At 38.5% G+C, this 19,142-nt stretch overlaps 1 protein-coding gene across 2 annotated transcripts; it reads left to right on the plus strand.

Moving 5' to 3' along the window:
- Positions 1–13: 13 nt before the first annotated feature.
- On the plus strand, positions 14–17,601 carry CHP1 (calcineurin like EF-hand protein 1). Of its 2 annotated transcripts, none has more exons than XM_068683882.1 (7): positions 14–155; positions 4,807–4,879; positions 11,130–11,210; positions 12,488–12,615; positions 13,390–13,451; positions 14,477–14,599; positions 16,043–17,601. In XM_068683882.1, exons 1-7 carry the CDS (start codon positions 89–91, stop codon positions 16,094–16,096), a joined length of 588 nt encoding a protein of 195 aa, XP_068539983.1. In that variant the 5' UTR covers positions 14–88; the 3' UTR covers positions 16,097–17,601. The 2 variants fall into 2 exon arrangements, with proteins under 2 accessions (XP_068539983.1, XP_068539984.1); XM_068683883.1 differs by lacking the exon at positions 14–155 and adding an exon at positions 3,261–3,566.
- The last annotated feature ends 1,541 nt before the right edge of the window (positions 17,602–19,142 follow it).

Consider the following 19,142-nt stretch of genomic DNA (forward strand, 5'->3'; position numbering starts at 1 on the left):
GCCCGGGGGTGGCGGCACCGGCACCGCTGTGGGCTTTCGGCTGTAGGACGTCTTGTGGGTGCGGAGTGCCGGCGAGGTCCCTGCGGAGATGGGTTCCCGGGCGTCTACGCTGCTGCGGGACGAGGAGATCGAGGAGATCAAGAAGGAGACGGGCTGTGAGTGCGGGCGGGCCGGAGGCTCCTCAGGGCGGGGAGGGAAGGAGCCGGCGCCGCGCTCCCAACCGGGCAGCGGCGGCTGTGGGGGTGCGAGGCGCCTCCTGTAGGCCTGTGTGCAGTGAGGGGGTGCCGCCTGCCCGAAATCCCGGCTCGGCGGGTGCCCCTCGCTCGCAGCCGTCCCCGGGAGCTGTCACCGGCCGGCCCCGGGCTGCCGCAGGAGCCATTGCCGCGATTTGAGGTGGGCTCTGGGGCTGGAGTTTGTCTCCAGCAGCTGCTGGAGCCCCCCAGAGCGCTCTCGTTGTAATTTTTTTTTTTTAAAAGTTGCCTTAAGGGTATTCAGAGTGAATACCCTCGTTGGCACTGGGAGCATAAAGGAGGTAGCGACACTTGTGTAAGTTTGGCATGTTTAACAAATGAAAAAGGAATTTCTTGTTTTAGTCAGAAGCTGAGAGTATTATTCTAGTTGGACCAGAACATATTCACCCTTCTGCTGTATGGTACTTGAACAAGTTGCTCTCCATAAAGTACTTCAGAAGAGGTAGAACTCAGTTTTGCTGCTGTCTATTCCAGTCAGATGGATTAAGCTGAGAATTCTGGCAAACAAATTGTATAAACACAGGGTACCTTTTAAACTAATCAGACAGGAAGGTCATGACATCATGGTATCACTTTGCTGCTTGTTTTTTCTTCTCTTTCTTCAGGTAACAATGTCTTTTAGGTCATGTGTTTGTCCTCATGCTTGCCCATCTCTTCATGCTACATAAATAATTTCATTTGCTTTCTTTTCAACAAAAGCGTCATGTATTTGTTTTAGGTGATAGCATTTTGTGTGTCAGGTAAACAAGTGAATACTGAAAAGGAATGCAAGAAAATTAAGACTGTATTGGCCAGTGTAATGGACAGCTGAGTGAGTTAACATACTTTCCGTCATGATCGTTTTTCCATTTGTCAAGGGAACATTCTACAGGAGGGTCATGATAAACAAGTTAGAATATAGAAATCTGCTTATTCAGCAAGAACTTAATGTTTTTTTCTTCTTAAACAAGAAAATTATAGGGTAAAGGTAGCCTGGCTATTAATCACACTTTAAAAAACAAACACCAAAGCTGGAATGCTCTTTCAGAAGGCTGCACTTCTTTCTTCCCTTGTTTTATTATTGATGCAGTTTGATCCCTAGAATTTTGCTTATATGATGGCTAAATAAATACTATTAAGATAGCTGTATAGACATGACATTTTAAGCAATAAAGTCACTCAGCTCTAAAAGCTTTGATCATATCTTTAATTTGGGAGGGTTAGGATTGTGATCAGCATGTTTAAGCCTTGTGGCCTGATTTTTGCTTCATTTCCCTGTGTTTTTACTATTCAGTTCTATCAGTTGTTAAATACAATTTTGTTAATCAAGTATTGCTGATCTCTGACTCATGCTTATAAGTCATCATAGGGTGTCTCTTTGGCTTGATCAAATCTTTTTTCCTATGTCTATAAACAGTCCAGGAATGCGATTCTCCTCTGCCTTCTGTACTTTTATAGGTAGATGGAAAATTCCACCAAGCTTTAGCACTTAAACACTTCACGTAAGTGCAAATATTTAAGTAAGGTACAAGATGGGAGAAAAACAGGACTGTAGGTTATCTGGGATGAAGTTCACAGCAGGAATGCTATAGTAGTTTTACTCAATAGAGTATCCTGTAACTTGTTAGAAACCTAATGCTGATGATACTTCACCTATTAAAGAGTTTGAGAAACAGTCTTTGTAGAAGTGACCTGATCTGGCAGTAATACATGTCTATCTTGAATTGATGCTCTGGTGAGCACTACTAAGGATTTTTTTCTGTCTTGGTTTATTTATTATGGAAAAATGTCTTTTCCAGTTTTTCTGGGGTAAGTACAACAGTGAATATTAAATTTAACCAATTGGAATGAATTTTGCTATCCTTATGCTTCATTTTTATATAGCACAAAACTGAATAGCTGATGATAATAATGAGTGATAAACTATATGTTAATATTCCTTAGCTGAAGAGACTAAAAAAATCTGAGAGAGCTCTGAGAAGCATAGCGTGTTACAAGCCATACAGTGATGTCTAAAAATCTCTTGAATAAACTTATAAATTTGGAGTCAAATTCTATGCTACTTGTTTTTTTATTGTGATTAAGAACACTTCCTAGCATAATAAATTTAGAAATATCTACAAAGGCAGTGCTTCAAAGAACTGAGGAATAATGTGTCCATGAAAACCTCTACTTAGTGGTAGGTAATCTTCAGTAGGCTCTCAGTTATAAGAGTTAAGTCTGAATTTGACAGTCTGAAACCTTACATGTGTTGTGGAACTTTTGTTTTGCATATAAGTATTTTGAAATTTGAGTTTAAAAAAAAAAAAAAACAAACTCAAGTACTCCTAATTATTTTTTCATTTCAGTATGACTATAAAAAACAAATGAAAGGACCAAGATGTATGTTACTTGTCAGCACTCTTGAAAGCTTTTTTGGAAAGCCATTGGAATGTAACAGTATTCAAACTCTAATTCATAGCCTTTGTTCCTATGCTTTGAAACCGTTCACGTAACATTTAATAATAAACTAATGCTCAATGACAGCATAGAAGAAAAAATATTTCAGTGGCCAAAGGTGATGAATTTTCTGATGGTTATTTACATATTTAGGAAATATGTAAGTAATACATGTATCAGAAAGTACAAGCAGTCTCCCTGTTAAAGATGCTTTAAAAAACAAACCCTGAATCTGGAATGCTCTTCAAGAAGGTTTGACCCTTTTTCTCCTGTTATTTTATACTCTATGGTGTATTTAGGGAAAATATAAAGATGTATCTTGTGCTACTGTTTTGGACAAAACTTTCAGAGTATCTAATTAGAAACAACTTGCTAATGATTTTGGCAGAAGTAAAATAACATACAGCTACTAACATAGGGGGCTTGACTTAAATGTTTAGAAGGGCCTTAATAACAGCAGAATAGATAAAATCCTGTTTCAAGTAGCTTTAAGCCTTAGCTTTTGATTTTAAGAAGCAGTCATAAATTGTAAATCTTGTTCTGGTTTTCTTTTGGTCAGCAGAGTGTGTCAGGAATCTTTATTTTGCATGAGAAAGCTTTGAAAAGTGTCCAGTGCTGCAACTTATGTGAAGGATGGGAGTCAAAAGGAAATTTTGAAAATACAGTGGTTGATCTGAATCATCTTCCTTTGTCGTATTGCTGTGATCTGCTGTTTGTCTAGTATGACGTTAACAAAAACACTGCTTCTCCTGTCAATAGCTGCAAATTCATCCCATTCTAACTATTACGGAGGTGTTCAAAAAATGGAGTTGCATACACTGGCTTGAAACTGGTAGATGAATGGAAATCTCATCACTCTTTCCAGGAGCTGTGGAAGTGCAAGGCTTCTTACCAGAGGTGTAACCCCAGGCTACTATTGTTTCATAATCCATTGTTGTGTTTGCATGTAGTATCTAAAATAATAAATTAGAAACACAGAAATTAGAAGTCTTTAAAATAGTAGTGTCTGCTTTCTATGTGTGTGTTGCTTAACTTGAAATTGAGCAAGCTGTCTGATCTGATTGTAGAGAAGTTGCCTTATGTGGAACTGAGCAAATTGCCCAACCCAGTGCAAAGAATGTAGGTTGCTGAGTAGATATGGGAAAAAAAGTTACTGGCAGGTCATCCTAAAGGAAGAAACAGTTGGAAGGAATGTTTGAACCTAAACAAATAGGCTAGAGAAAGAACAAACCTGATTGAAACAACAACAAAATTGCCTCAGTAGTTACAGGTCAGAAAACTGCTGTGCAACCTGTTCCCAAATAAGTTTTATACATGGGCTGGTGAAGGCTTTTAAAACAATTGAATCCAAACATTACACGAAGTACTGGTTCAACATTGTATGAAATCACACCTTTACTGAGTAAACATTACAGTTCAATGCAGTCTTACTCCATCTATTTATTAACTTTTGAAGGGACTCTGAATAGCCAGCATCTTCTGTTAGACAATTTTCTGATGTTACAGGAACTGATGCTCTAGACAGATTCCCCCGTTTCCACCATGGACTAATCTAAAGATCTAGATGTCTGGTATATTTTAATCATGATAATATCAACACCACTATGCTAAATCTAACAAGTGGCTTTGGCATCGTTATTACAAATTGGAGACTTAACCAGCAATAAATTTCTGCTTGTTTTGTCCAACTTCCTCCTGAACTTGTTTAAAAATAGCCTTTTCAACTTTTAATTCATTGTCCCAGAAGCCTGCAGATTAATTTTGTGAAACCTAAAATGAAAAATTGTGTCTAGATTCAGGCAGTTCTCTAAAGGACAAATGGTGACCAGGTATAAAGTTTGACCATTTGCCAAATGCAGAGAAACAATACATTCTCCATCTAAGGACAGAAAACAGACAACAGGAGTAGAGATGAACAAAAGAGAAGGAAAGATGCTACAGGAAAGGTTTTAGTGTTCTGAATGAAGTAGAAGAGATTGGTAGAGGTGTTAAGACTATTTCTAGCCACAAAGGAATGTAAGAAAATACAGTAGAACTGTAATTCAAATCTTCCGGTAACAGTAATTCAGTGTAATGGGTTCTATGCCTACAAGGAAACACTGACGTGCTAATCTGTTTGTTCTTTTTCGTCCTTCAGTCTCCCACAGTCAAATCACTCGCTTGTATAGTCGCTTCACTAGCCTGGACAAAGGAGAAAATGGCACTCTGAGGTAGGTACCATCACTAACTTGGCTCTCCTTGTGTTGACACATCTGTAATGGTGGCTTGCTGTTGCAGGATGCCTGCGTGTTTTCCTCGTATGGTGAATCAGTGAGGCTGTTATAACAGGTTCCTTCATACCTACTGTCTATGTGGAATTTCAAGTTTGTTCTTTTATGAGAGGTCAGGAGAAATCTGATGGTTGAACTGAGTAAGGGTGCTCTAAATACCGTGTCTTTACTGTAGAGCTGAAGGCTTGTAGTTAATACCAGGAAGGCCAGAGTTGATTTCAGGGTTTCTCAACAAACGTTCAGAAATGTTGAACCATGGAACTTGCTCTTATCTAACATGGGCAACTGCCTTTGTTTCACATTCACCATATAATCACATCTGCCAGAACCAGAGCACAAGGAAGCTTGAGACAATATAGGAGTGGAAAGTGGAAAGGGACCTTGGAACATAGCATATGGGGTCTGGCTGAGATGGAGTTAATTTTCTTCATAGCAATTCCATCCTGACCCAGTGAATACAGATTCAGGGATCACCCAGGGTTTTGTATGATACGATCTTGCAAAATGTGACTGTAGGATGCACTACAAACATAAAGCTAGACCTACCTATAAACTTGGCTAGGCAGAATGCTAGAATCACTGTTGAAAAGGTGAAAGTGCAAAGTTGTAAGATATACCCTTTGGCAGTACCACTAGCTGCCTGCAGTTTCCTTCTGACTCATATGCAGTTCCTTCTGGTGCCACAAATTGTTGACTTCTCAGTTAACATTTAAGTAACTGGTTGTGCAGTTGTTATAGTGTAAACAAAACTAAGTGATTATTTTTGGTTAAAAAAGCTTTCCATCCTTTTTTGGCTTGTTCAGATATTCTTCAGTCTGACTCCAGTGATTTGAACTGTGGTTGCACTGCGAATATGTGGACTGCCATAGCTGAAGGGATGAAAATGGAGTGTGGGCGTGGAAGCAATTGGCTTGGGATGGGATGGGCAGGAACTTCTTAAGCCTGCTCTGCCACTGAAGCCAATGCATCATACATTGTAGCAGTGGCTATTGTGACATACAGACCAGCTGACTGTAGATAACAAGACTGCAACTACTCTCAGAACTAAAGAGAACGCTGACAGCCTCTTCAGACTCTGTATGTGGGTTTAGCTTTTACTGATTATCAAAGATGATGGCTGCTAGACTAGTCTAGCACAATTTGAAACTGAATGTAGGCACACGCTCTTTCTCAACTCCTCCCTCCAACTTTAAATTCACCTACTGCAGACAAAAACTGTATAAATTTCAAGTGTTGTACTTAATTTATGTGAGATGGGTAATTCATCAAATATTTTATGAGTATCAGTTGCACAATGGTTGGCTTCGGTGTTAGGTATCAGGAGGAGTTTAACTTTCATTGTTGATAATCATGTGATTCTGGGGAAAGGAAGTTCTTTTGGAAAATCCCAGCAAGCATGCAAACTGTGATCTATTAACTTGCAGTCTGGGCCTCTAAGCATAGCCAGCACCCAGCCACGGCTGGCTTAGAGTGGCATTTGAATTTTGTGACCTGTCCTAGTACCCACAATATGTGGAAACAGTCATCAAGTTTAAGTAATGAAAAAGTACTTCCTGAAAAAACAATGGTGAGGTATGGGGAGGAAGAGATTGAGAATTACAGATCGGAAGCTTAGAAATTATGGTTGGTTCGGAAATACTTATCAAAGAACTTGTTACTTTCACATAAGCAAGATGAAGTTATGTGCTTACTGCCATCAAACAATTTGGAAGCAGTATCTTCTGATTGTTCCCTGTAAGCAAGAATGATTTTCTGTAAGGCTCTTACACCTTTGCCTTGTAAATCAGACATAGCTAAAATCACTTTTTCTGATCATGGTCAGGTGTTATGCAGTTTTTTGTGGCATGAAACATCCATAAATATGGGCCGTGCTTCTGAAGAAGGGGAAGAACTGTGTTGTCCTTGCCTGTGTATCAAAAATGGGCAAAGTAAAGAGCATCGTGAGCAGGTTTGGTAAATGATTATTGCTCATGGTAGTTAGAGAAGGTAGGTAGTTCATTCTGGGACTATAATCCAAAGCTGAGATCTTTCCTAGCCAGATGTTTCCATCCATTGTATTGATGTGCAGTTCCAAGTTGGTGTCTTTGCAAAGATATATGAGATATAAAGGAAGAGTATTGATGGAGACAGCTTCATGTGCCTTTTGGCTCTTTCCCCTCTTTATCCTCCAATTACAACTTTGGCTACTGATTAAGTGCTATCAGTTCTCTAAAAGTGTAAAGAAAATTATATTTTTCTTTCACTTTTCCTAAACAAAATGGCTAAACTCTGGCTTGTACTGTATGAATGAAAGCAGGTTGTAAAAGCAAGGACAAAACTTCCTTTGATTTCAATACTGTGGCAAGCAGAGTTGCCAAAACAAAGGGTTGATGCCTTGGAATATCTGTAGCTACATACAGTTGTGAAATCTGATCCATATCAGTTCTGCCTACATCCTGACTGTAGGCTGGGAGGAAACCAGCGTGCGCACCTCTCCTTTTCATGTTGATCTCACAGATGAGGGTACTGGAGTATGTGAACAGGATAAGCATATGCTTGATGCAGTGAGTTTTACGGCTGTTTTGAGAGCTGGTACTGAAGTGTGCACCACACATCATGCATCTGCTCCAAAACTATCCCCTACTTATGAGTCAGTATAAGTATCTCTAGGCAGTCCTGTAGTGAACCATAAAACAAGATACTTGTCTTAACTGCTACTCTTGCATGTAACTATTGCATGGAGCCTCCCACTTACAATACTTTTTTCTGTACTGAGGAAATGACATGTTAAGCACTTCAGAGGTTTGTTTTTTTTTTTTTTACTGAACAGCAATTAGTTTACCCTGGTGAGTATAGAAGAGGAAGGGAGGCAAATGCTCTGAAAGCTGATACTAGGAGAATAGACACAGTGCTGTTTATGTAAGTCTTGCACTTATAAAAACTGTTCACAAGGCAGTGTATCCTAGAGAACTTCAGAAAGCCTTTGGTCCTGAGAGCAGGGTAACAAGCTATCAAAGCCATCTGTTGATCTTGGTCAGTAAATTGAATCAGTTCAGTCTGGGAAAGTGTTAGGTTTGTTCTTAATAGTTCAAACTGATACTGCATGTATTCACACTAGAATGAGCAGGTTAGCTACCTGAACATAAAATTCTTTAACTTTGCTTAAGAAAATGCAAAGGATTTTCAGCTTTATCCAAAACACACAAAACAAGCATCATATGGGTTTGGGCAGCTGAATGATAGGATACTATACTAATTCACATTCCTGTCCTTGCCTGTGCTTTCCTTTATTTATGCAAGTTTTTTTTTCCCTGTTGCTTTTCTTTCAATTATCACTTTTACTTTTGGTATACTTTGGAATAATTGCTTTATAAACATTAGTCACAGTTAAACTTTTAAACTCCTATAGGCCATGTGTGAGGATGAAGTTAGATGAGTGGCTGACACAACTATGAGAGGAGAATGACCACTTTTAATTACTTCTCCAGGCTCCTAACACATCTTTTCAGCTGTGGTGCTATTAGTAAATTGAAGCAATTCAAAAATTAGTCTAATTCAACGGGAAAATAGCTGGGAGGATGGAGAGCTGTCTTTTGGGTTAGTGAGGTGCCTGGACCACCAGAAAGTCTGATGAATGATAAAGCTAATGTTAGCTAGGGAAAGGAGTAGTGAAATATCTCTTTAATAGTAACCTGTTAAATCTGACCATCTTGCCACCGTACTCTTTGAATTATTTCCGTCTTTTGAATTATTTTTTACTGCTTATACCCTGTGGACACTTTTCCTTTCTTCCACAACTTTCGTTATGCATATGGCTTGTTTTCTTTCACTTGCCCTGGGCTCAAGATAGCCCCATGCTCATCCCCGTTAGGTAATGGTGCTTGTGACTTACTATTTAGAAGTAGAAGGGCAGCCAGAAATAAAGAGGGTCCAGTAGGTCCCTTGCAGCCTTTAGGATAAGACAACCACCTCTAGCATAGGGATCTGCGATATGCCCTGAAGGGTATACTCATGCTTAGAAATACTTATCTTAAAATCCACAGATTCCTTGCTGCAAAGTATGAGTGTGAATGCTGTGGCGCATATAAAAACCATTTGGTCTGCATAATGATAACATGCAGTTAAAGGCTACTTTGTGTTATGTTTAAGTAAGGATTTAGTAAAATCTGGGCCCTAGAAATACCACGTCAGAAGAGCCTTGTTGCTATGGCACATAAACAGAAATACAGGGCATCAGATTTCCTATGAGCTCCAGCCTCAGCCAGGTGAAGTTTTGTCCCAAATGCCTGCAGGAAGCCTGAGTTTATAAATGCATCATGCATTCATTTACTTTTATGGCTATTTGAGCTATTTCAATTATAACACTCACTCAGTAATGTGCTCTTAACAAGCAAAAATGGTCTACTGCAATCCTGATAATGACAGGACAAATAGATTTGAAACCTGGAGAGTTATTTGTGGTTAATTGTTAATCTGCTATAAAGCAGAACTGGAGGCTGAAATGCTGAGTGTAAATTGAGGCTTAATACTCAGAAATAGTGATATGCAAGTAGAAGTATGCTTTGAAGTGTTAGGATTTTGTGCTGAATGGAATCTGAGAGCAGTTGCTGCTTCTAGCTTGTAAATATTAGCATTGAAGTTATGAACTAACAATAATATTTTAGCAACATAGGTTTTCCACATCAGTGCATCTGCTGATGAAGTCACTAATGCATACTGTGCCCTTCAGCTGTAGCTGAAAATGCGGCAGTCCTGAAGGGTATTGTAACAAGTTAATCATGTTATGCAGATGGTAATTTTGCTTATTAAAAATAATTCAGACCTGATCAGAGTAGATGTTCTCTGGACTAGATTAAAAAATATGATCAGGTCACTTCAGTAGAAAGTCAAACAGTTTTAACTCTGTTGGATCAGATGTACTACAATTGAGATTAACAGTGCTGTGGTGTAACTAGGTTCAAGAAGTGCTTCAGAATCCATTTACGGTTAGAACATCTTGCTCTGTCTTAGGCTAAACTAGTAATAAGAGAGGCCAGCAGGTTCCTTTTTCCTGCTTTCTTTAAGATCACAGTATTATAAAATGGTATTGTACTTAAGTAAACAAGAACAAGCAGATTTTTTTTCTCTTCCAGATTCTTTAGTGCAAGCTTGTTGCTGATTCATTTAGTGAGCGTAGTTCTTAAAAGTAGCAAGCTCTCCATGACCACATTTGAGACGAAAACTTCAGAAACAACAGGATTGCATTTCTATTGAAGAGAATAGCCAGTATTTCTTGAGATCAGGCAGGAAGTGCCAAGTTTTGCATCCAGACAAAACAGGTTGTGGGAGGCCGGGTTGTTTTTTCTTGTGTGTTTTTTTTTTTTTTTCCACAGCCTTACCATGTTGCTGTTACCTTTGTACTCTAAAGCCTAGATGATTATGAAGTATGCCTTGTGCTAGCTGATAAATTGCTATGACGTGCAAAAAACAAACCCTGTTTCCTGAAATACTCACTAAGACATGAGCCTACCTTGGAAACACCAAGATTATCTCACTTTCCTGTTAGTGAGATTCTGTTAGGTTGAAAGAAAAAGAATTAGAGCAACTCTAATAATAAAATGAACCTGTGCTCATGTCTAAAATGTGTTTACATCAGTACAGCTTCTGTCTTCCAGATCAGAAGTTGTAACAATACAAGCATTGCTATGCTTATACTAGCTGTGTACATATAATCATAAGTAGAAAAGAGAGTGACTGGTGAGAGAGAGTAGTGAGTCTTTGCAATGACCTGGTGATGTTGCATCTAGTATACAGGCCCCTGTCAAAGACTAAATTTAAATTTTTAAAATAGGAGTGTTTCTTGGAGGAAGTTAAAATCTGGCATTTGGCATTCATAATGTAGGAAGTTCTTACATGAAATTAAAACAAGTGGATTGCTGGCAAGTATACTTGGAGAAGCATAGCATGGTATTATCCTAGAATCTGGAATGGGCTAGTCTGGGAAAATCATTCTAACTCAGAGGATGTGGCTCCTAAATATGTATGAAAGAGCTTGCTTTCATTTCAAAGCCATTTCAGAAGCTTTCCTTTCCTTAAATTGAAAACTAGCATCACTTCAGGAAGTTTTCTAGCACAAAGAATTTAGATGCTAATGTTTTTTGTTTTTAAGCATTTTTTTCCTTTGACTTGAAGACTTTATTATATAGATTTGTTGTATTTTTGCTTTACTTAGTCGTGAAGACTTCCAGCGGATTCCAGAGCTTGCTATCAATCCATTGGGAGACCGAATTATCAATGCCTTCTTTCCAGAAGGGTGAGTTCTGACTGGATTTGTGAACAGTCTCAAAACTTGTACTTTGTCAGAAGCTCTATTAGAAGTGAAATGCTGACAACTAAAACACAGAATTTGAATTTAGTAATAATAGAATACCTCAAATTTGTCTTGTTGTGTGTTGGCACATTGTTTCCTGTGTTTTCATTCTTCAGTAATAGACTTCCCTACCTCATGAGTTTTGCATGCTTTATTCATTGACAAGATCTGGCTGTGTCACTGTTTTCCACTCTCCTTGCTATGCCTCTAAACACTTCTAAAGAAAGTCAAGGGTGTGTATGGACTTTGGTTCTTACAGCAAACTTGTAGCAATGCTCTTTTATATGAAGCTGCATTGCAATTAATTATATTCTTTACCTTTTGCCTTCTAAGTGTGCCTTTGTTAACAGATCAACTTTTTTTAGTTTGGATCACATTTAAGATGTAGCTTACAATGCTTCTAACATAATTCCAAAGAGGCAATCAAATTTCCAGTACTGTCTCCCTTCACTGTACGTCTCTAGGTAGTTCTGTGGAATCTGCTTCTGTTTTTGAACACCTCATTACTGATTTGATGAGGAATGTTTTCTCATCTATTCTTAAAGTCAATACCATACAGGTTCCTGAATGGAAAGTAGGAGACCTGGGAAGTACGCATGTAGCTGCTTCCCACGCTTTCTGTAGAGAAAAGTGAGCAACTTGTCAGGGAGCAGCATGAGGTGGCTGCCCCACGGGCAGGAGCCCTAGATGACAGCTTGTAGGGGCAACATAGTCATCAACAGAGGGCACAGCACATGAGAACAAAAAGCAGAGCAGCAGCAGGTCTAGGGACAGTTGTCACATCAGTCAGTAGTGCACTAGTTGCCAGAACACTTTGACAGTGGTGAAGCAAGTCTTGGGTTAGTCCAGGAAATTGCTCTGTAGGCCAGGTTCCAGATCAGCAAGACAGGTTGCTGCTCTCAGGCATAGTTGCAGGATAGCTCAGGCAGGGGCAAAAAGTTTGAAGGCTTGAGCTTAAATACAACGTGCAGTCAAGGAAACATGTAGCTCCCAAAAAGATGTCTTGCTGCTTTTTTCCCCATGCATCATTCTTCACAGCAATATGATCCCAGGTTACAACTGCATTCTGTCAGAGCTGGTTTTGAGCACAGGCTGCCAAACCCTGGGGAAGTGCAAGTTAGTTTGCATTGTGTGGGCACTTCAAACATTCATACTGTTCTATACTGAAATTAAAAAAGTGTAAGCTGTGTTGAAGCTGACCTGCTAAAATGCTTGTGCAGAGAGGACCAAGTCAACTTCCGTGGATTCATGAGGACACTAGCCCACTTCCGACCCATAGAAGATAATGAAAAGAGCAAAGACCAGAATGGACCAGAACCACTGAACAGCCGAAGTAACAAGCTCCATTGTAAGTAATGTGAGCCTTCTTATAAAAGCAATTCATTCTTTCCTTTTTGTAGGAAAAGAGTAAAGGGTTTGGGATCTTTTGTGTGGTCTCTTCTTGTGGAATGATATTAAAAAAAAAAAAAAAAAAAACACATATTGTTTTTAAATCCACTTGCAAGCTTGTTCAGAATATCAGTCAACCTATACTTGAATTGGAATCTGAGGAAATCAGTTAAATTTTGAGTTATAGGTGTCTTTCCCAAATGTCTCATAACAAAATGTTTTGAAAAAAACTGCAGTTATTTTGTATTGAGCCACATCCCATACATGAATGGTCTTTTCTGTTTTTCTCCAGTCTTCTGTATAATACAGCACTCACTGAACAACCTTGGCAACAGTCCTCAGAGCACTTAAAATTTGTCATAAATCTCAGCCAAAACATAGTCAAAGGTAATGAACAAAAATGTAAAAATGGTTGGCTCTGAAGTTAAAGGACTGAATATATCTTTGTGGCAATTATACCTCTGTGGCTCAGGGCTTTGAGGAAATAACTCTAAGTACAGTGCTTTTGAAACTTCTCATCCTGAGTACTTAAATAATGTTTTTCTCTTCTTGGCAATAATGTTATTTCCTGTATGTGGGAATAACTTTTTGTGGAACTGAACATCAATTGTACAGTGAGTGAAAATTTGGTTAATTCTCTTTTATAGTAGTTATTCATAAATTTTGTTTTCCTAGACAAAAGGAAGGAAAACAGTGGCACTTGAATTCAACTGTTCCTCTTTTTTTCCTGTAGTTGCTTTTCGGTTATATGACCTGGATAAAGATGACAAGATTTCTAGGGATGAGCTTCTTCAGGTAAATAACATGGGGCTGCTTTGGATGATTCCATCATGACCTTCCTTCTTTATCAGCTCTTCATTCTGAAGAATATAAAAGGTGTTTCAACAGTCTTAAATTCTTGTAGGAATTTGGTGGCTCTTTGTTATCTCTGGTTTAAGGTTTTAGATATGGTATGAGACCATAACCTCGTTTGGTAGTCCAGATTGTTTTGTTAGACTGGGGTGCAAGATTCACATCTTAAAGTGTTAAGCTAAACAAGGTCTAATTGTAAAGGATTCCTGAAAGGTCTTACTGGGAAAAAATGGTTAAATATCCAACAGATACACCAAGCCTCCTGAGAGCTACCTTCTGCAACTTCTGAAGGTGCTCCTAACAAGACCTCATAGGGACATTGAGGTCATTTTTCTAGTCCTCTGTGTATTCTCTAAGTAGAATAAAACTTCTTGAAATTGCGGCAGAGGTAATCAAAGTTCATCAGTGGCTGCATGTTTAAACTAGGCTTGAGCTAGGAGTAATTACATACTACTAATCTTGAAGTAGACACGGCAATTTGTGGTTCCTGATGTAGGACAAGGATTTGCTTTTAACTGCAACTGCCCGCTTCAATCTGCACAGAAAATGCTTTACTAAATGTAGAAAGTAATGGCTGTTAATCACCTGACTGTATACTTATAAAAATTCCTGTAGGAAGTATTCCAAACAGCAAATAGTCAAATCTAGAGTGGGTATGTTTTATATGGAAAAATAGACAAAAGCATTGGAATAAAGCATTAATTGCTAGTTCCATAAACTTTCTAATACTCCTGCGTCTTTGTGCTGCCTAGTGAAAAAGGTGGCTACAGAAGGAAGATGTTCACTGGAAACATTGATGTATCAGGAGAAAATTCTGTCAAGAAATGATTTCTGTGCTAATCTTCCTCTGTTCTTGCAAGAAGTTATCTGGACAGTATGCATGAGAAAAACAGCATTAATTTTTGTTCCTATATCAACAGCGTCTTTTTTTTTTTTTAAAATCATCTGGGGCCTTCTGTACATTACAGGTGTTACGGATGATGGTTGGTGTAAACATTTCAGACGAACAGCTTGGCAGCATTGCTGACAGAACAATCCAGGAAGCTGATCAAGATGGTGATAGTGCCATCTCCTTTGCGGAGTTTGTAAAGGTTGGTAAACTACATTTTGAACAAGGGTAAATGAAACAGCTCAGTAATGGGCAAGTCATTCAGGCTTAAATGCAGACAGAACTAGGAAGCTTTTTGAATATTCTTTCTGCCTACATTTGGCTTATTAGAACAGGTCATATATTGTCAAGGTGTTAATAATTAGACCATACATTTCTCCATACTTTAGTGTAAGTTACAGCACTGAATAAATATACTGGAGAATTTTCACACCATGCTAAGAAGACTTGAGATGCTAGATTCTAAAAGGTATTTTCTACTAGAGTAGGGTGTTCAATGAAGGGTGACAGGGAACTTTAGAGTTACAGGCGGGTAATTGTCATGTACTTCCAAAGCCTGCTGCTGGTGAGGTGATGAAATAAGACTTTCAATGCAGCAGTCTAACTTTTCTTTTGCAAGCGCTTCTTTCTACTCAAGTAGCCTGAGAAGCAGCAACTGAGTATTCTGCTGCTGTAACTTCTGCTGATCCATTTTCACTTGTAGATTTTTAACCATTAATGTATGTCATTAATGTGAATTAGAGCCACTAAGTTCCAGGCTCTAGTCCTGTGAATTGCATCTTCTGATAGTTGTCAGAAATATGTAGTAGTAAGGAACCATTATAGAGTCAGTGGAGAAAGCTGTCCTATAGAGGAGCAATTTCAGCTGCCTGTTGGGATGACATTGATAAGAAGAACCATACTCACCTCGGAAGTGGACAGATGAGATGTGGTAATAAACAAGTTATGTATGAAATTCTTATTAGGCATAAGGAAAACTTTTTTTTGCTGGGGGATGCTCACAGGTGTTGAAAACAGAGCCTCCTTCCTTGGAGAGATTTAAAACTCAACTGGACAAGGCCTTGAGCAGTGATGTAGCTGGCCCTGCTTTAAGCAGTGGTTGAAGGAGTTGAACTAAAAGACCTCTAGAGGTCTTTTCAAACTTGAATTACTCTGAGCTCAGAACACTGAAGTCTTCCAAAAATTGTCTGAAGCAGATGATGTCATCTTACCTCAATGTTGATGGCAATTCATTGCATGAAGTTGTTGCCCCGATTTTAAAATGATCTATATTAGTGATGCTGTGATCTTTATTTTAGCTCTTCATTGACTGCTTGTGCCCTTTTTCACTAGTCCGTTCTTCCTTCTCCTCACCATGCATTCTCACACTATCTAAATGGAATAGTCCAACCCTTTCTGGGCTATTGGCAAAGTGTATCAGTTGCATATTGGTTGACAGCTTTCTTCGTGCTGTAATGGCTAAAGTTTCTTTCATCAGGAGGACCTTAGTCCTCAGAGCAAAAAATAGCACTCTAGGAGAAAATGTTATGCCAAATCGAAGATACCCCTTGTTTCTGCCAATTTCCTTTATACTGTAGTAAGAAACCTGTAGGAGAGAAATATTATGGAAATTAACTGAAATAGCTGTTTCTGGATTTCATTGCAGGTTTTGGAGAAGGTGGATGTAGAGCAGAAAATGAGTATTCGTTTTCTTCACTGATGGATGGAGAACCTTTTCCTCTCTACCCTTCCTATATAATGACTAGAACTTCATTTTTTCCTTACCACCTTTCCCCAGAGCATTGCTACTGGTGCATATAAAGTACATCATCTCCAACCCTTCACTGATTTGTTCTACCAATGTGAACAATCTGTGTGCATCAGAAACAAAGGGAAATAGCTGCTGTGGAACTTGGAAAGGAAGGAAAAAAAAATATTTTCCTTCCATTTTTAATTGCTACTTTCTCCTGTGTCCCCTGCTTTACCATGAGTAAAAATGTTTCTCCTTCCTATGTACTGCTGTTTAATTTACAAACTGATTCTTCTGAGCCCTGAATCTGAGAATTGGAAAAGGGGAAAATACCACAGAAATGCCTTTTGAAACACTTTTCTGGAGACAAGTGTCTACTCAGATACTAGGTGCAGTAATAATTATTCACCTTTGCTTCCAGTAGCAATACCACATTAAAGCCACCTTTTATTTTTAATTCCCCAGTTGGCTTTTTACATGCAGATTTGTTTCTTCCCTGCTTCCAAATCTGCCTTTTGCATGAGGACTTGAGTTCCTCCTATGGCTTCATTGTAAAACTAGCACTAATTGCATGATGACAGTCCAGAGGTATGGTGAAGATTTTCTTTTTATTTGTGGGATGAATTCACAGGGACAACAGGAGAATCTGGTGGAGAGACAGGCAATGGTGTCCTTAAAGGAAATAGGAACTCTGCACTAAGTCACTTAAACTGTTCCTGTAGCAAATGCACAAGCTTGTTTCTTATGATTAGCTTCCAGGCTTGACAACTGGTGGACCACAAAGTACCTTTTCCAGGTTGCTTTACTCTAGGTTGCCACTTCCTATCAGGGTGGTTTTGCCTCTGAAGGTATAAACTTGTTTACCAGTTTACATAATGCAAGAAAACTAGCCATGCCAAAATCTGGATTTGTAGTTCTGTCACTGCCCTCCCTCTGATAACAGTGTAATGAAACATGACTGACTTTTTTTTTTTTAATTGTAGTGACCTGGGCATTAATTATTTGCACTTTCCAGTATGGAAGTCGTGGTCTGTTAGATTTGTGTTGGTGGTGGTAGCCATATTTATGAAAGCTCAGGCATAAGAATATCATTTGGGAAGTGCATATTATCCCAAATCTGAGTAATAGGGATATTTCAGAATATATTAATCTAATTTCTATTAAAAGAATATATTATCTCATTTCTGATCAAATCTCTCTGCAAGTATAAGATTAAATGAAAGGATGATTGACACAGTTAATATAACAATCCTGATCAAATAATAAAAGTATTGAAAATTCAACATCAACGTAATCTTCTGTGTTTGGATTGGCAACTCATCTCGTTCAGTTGAACATCTCTGTTCTGGGAGGACCTTCCAGTCAAACAAACAAACAAAAGAAAAAACAACAAAACAAGAGCCTCTTTACTGAAGAATCAGTGTTATAACTGCTTCTTTGTCATGTGTTAACACTTCTATAAATACTTACCAGTCTCAAACTACTCTCAAATGTGTATTTCCTTTGTTCTTGGTTCCTTGAATCATTACTTGTGTTAAATAATAACATGCAAGTCTCTGAAGGATTTTTGATTTGTTTTAAATTAAGGACTTGCGAAGTGAAATATTGCACTTTGTTTTGCAGAGTGCAGCATAGCAAGTCCAGAAAGAAATGTAAATTAAAAACCTCTGTGTGTGAAATGGTTTTGACTGTCATGTAAAATAGGAATGTAACAATGTTAACAGAAAAGTTTTTAATTTTTTTTGTAGGCATTGTGATCTGCTTTAAAGTAAGTGTTGCACTCTTATTTTCTGGCTATATAGCTGTAACCTACAGTTGTGCCTTATTGTCCCAGTGAGACTGGATATTGTATTTATCAATCCATAAATAAAACCTTCCACTGTATAAACAAATGAAAATAAAATCCCTGTATGGTAACTAATTATTGTCTGACTAAAGAGATTAAATAGTACTAGAATAGTGCTAGTTGGCCTTACAGGTCAGTTGTTAAAACTTAGTGTGTTCTCAGAGTATTAACAAAAATCCTTCACTCCACTAGTAGCATGGAAGAAACTAGTGCAAAACAGGACCTGCAGAAGATGACATGCACTTACGATACTACAGGATGAATCCCATAACAACACGAGCTTCATATTTCTCCATAGTTCCAGACAAGGTGTGTGGTTTTGGTTCTGTTTGTCTCCTTAGTGGTGTTCTTACAGAGGACTATACAATGCCAGAAATAGTTTGTGAAGAAGTCTGTCCTCTTAAGTCCCCAGCTTAGAGATCAAGATATGTTTGCTAACATGCTTTTATGTCAACTCAGACTCCAAGCGCATGGGAGCGGAATCTAACTTTGCTGTTAGCTCTACAAATTGTCTGGAAGCCACAGGGACTGAAAAGCTAAAGGAGGGCAAGCTTAAGCTTGTAGAATCCTGTATTTTTTTTCCCCCAGTTTTCTTCGAAGTCTATAGACTTCAAACATAGTTTCAAAGATAGTTAAGTCTTCAAGATGCTAAGATTTTTATCTTGCTTTGAGAAGCTGCTGACTGAGGAGTGTTGTTAGTAACCTTCCTGAGGAAAAGACTTGAAAAAGAATGTGCCCTTTACTAGCCAGGGACAAACTACAAAAATGTGATTTGCTGGTTTCAGAGCTCAGGCTGCCTGCAATGGAATATCTTATTTACTGTAGTACAGTCTGTGTATTTGACTTGTGAATTAAAACGTGGTAGATGATAAGGGGGTTTTACAGAATAGGTGTTAGTTGTGATGGATTTTAAGCTGAACATAAATGAAGCTGTATAGTTGTAAGCAGTTCCCTAAAGTCTCATTTCTAGCATAAAACGAAAGAATTTGATCACCGGTTTGGCTTGTAAAGAAGGGAAGTAAAAATAACATTAAGTTCCCTGACTGGTAAGGGGAAAAAATAAAGGTCTGCGTTCGATGCTTTGAAGGTACAACTTCAGTTATAACTGCTGTGTAGATGGGCTATAGATGTAATGCTGCTGTGGATGTGATGTTGAAGTTGGCAGCAGGG

Source organism: Anas acuta, chromosome 5, assembly GCF_963932015.1.
Source record: "Anas acuta chromosome 5, bAnaAcu1.1, whole genome shotgun sequence".
Classification (NCBI taxonomy): domain Eukaryota; kingdom Metazoa; phylum Chordata; class Aves; order Anseriformes; family Anatidae; genus Anas; species Anas acuta.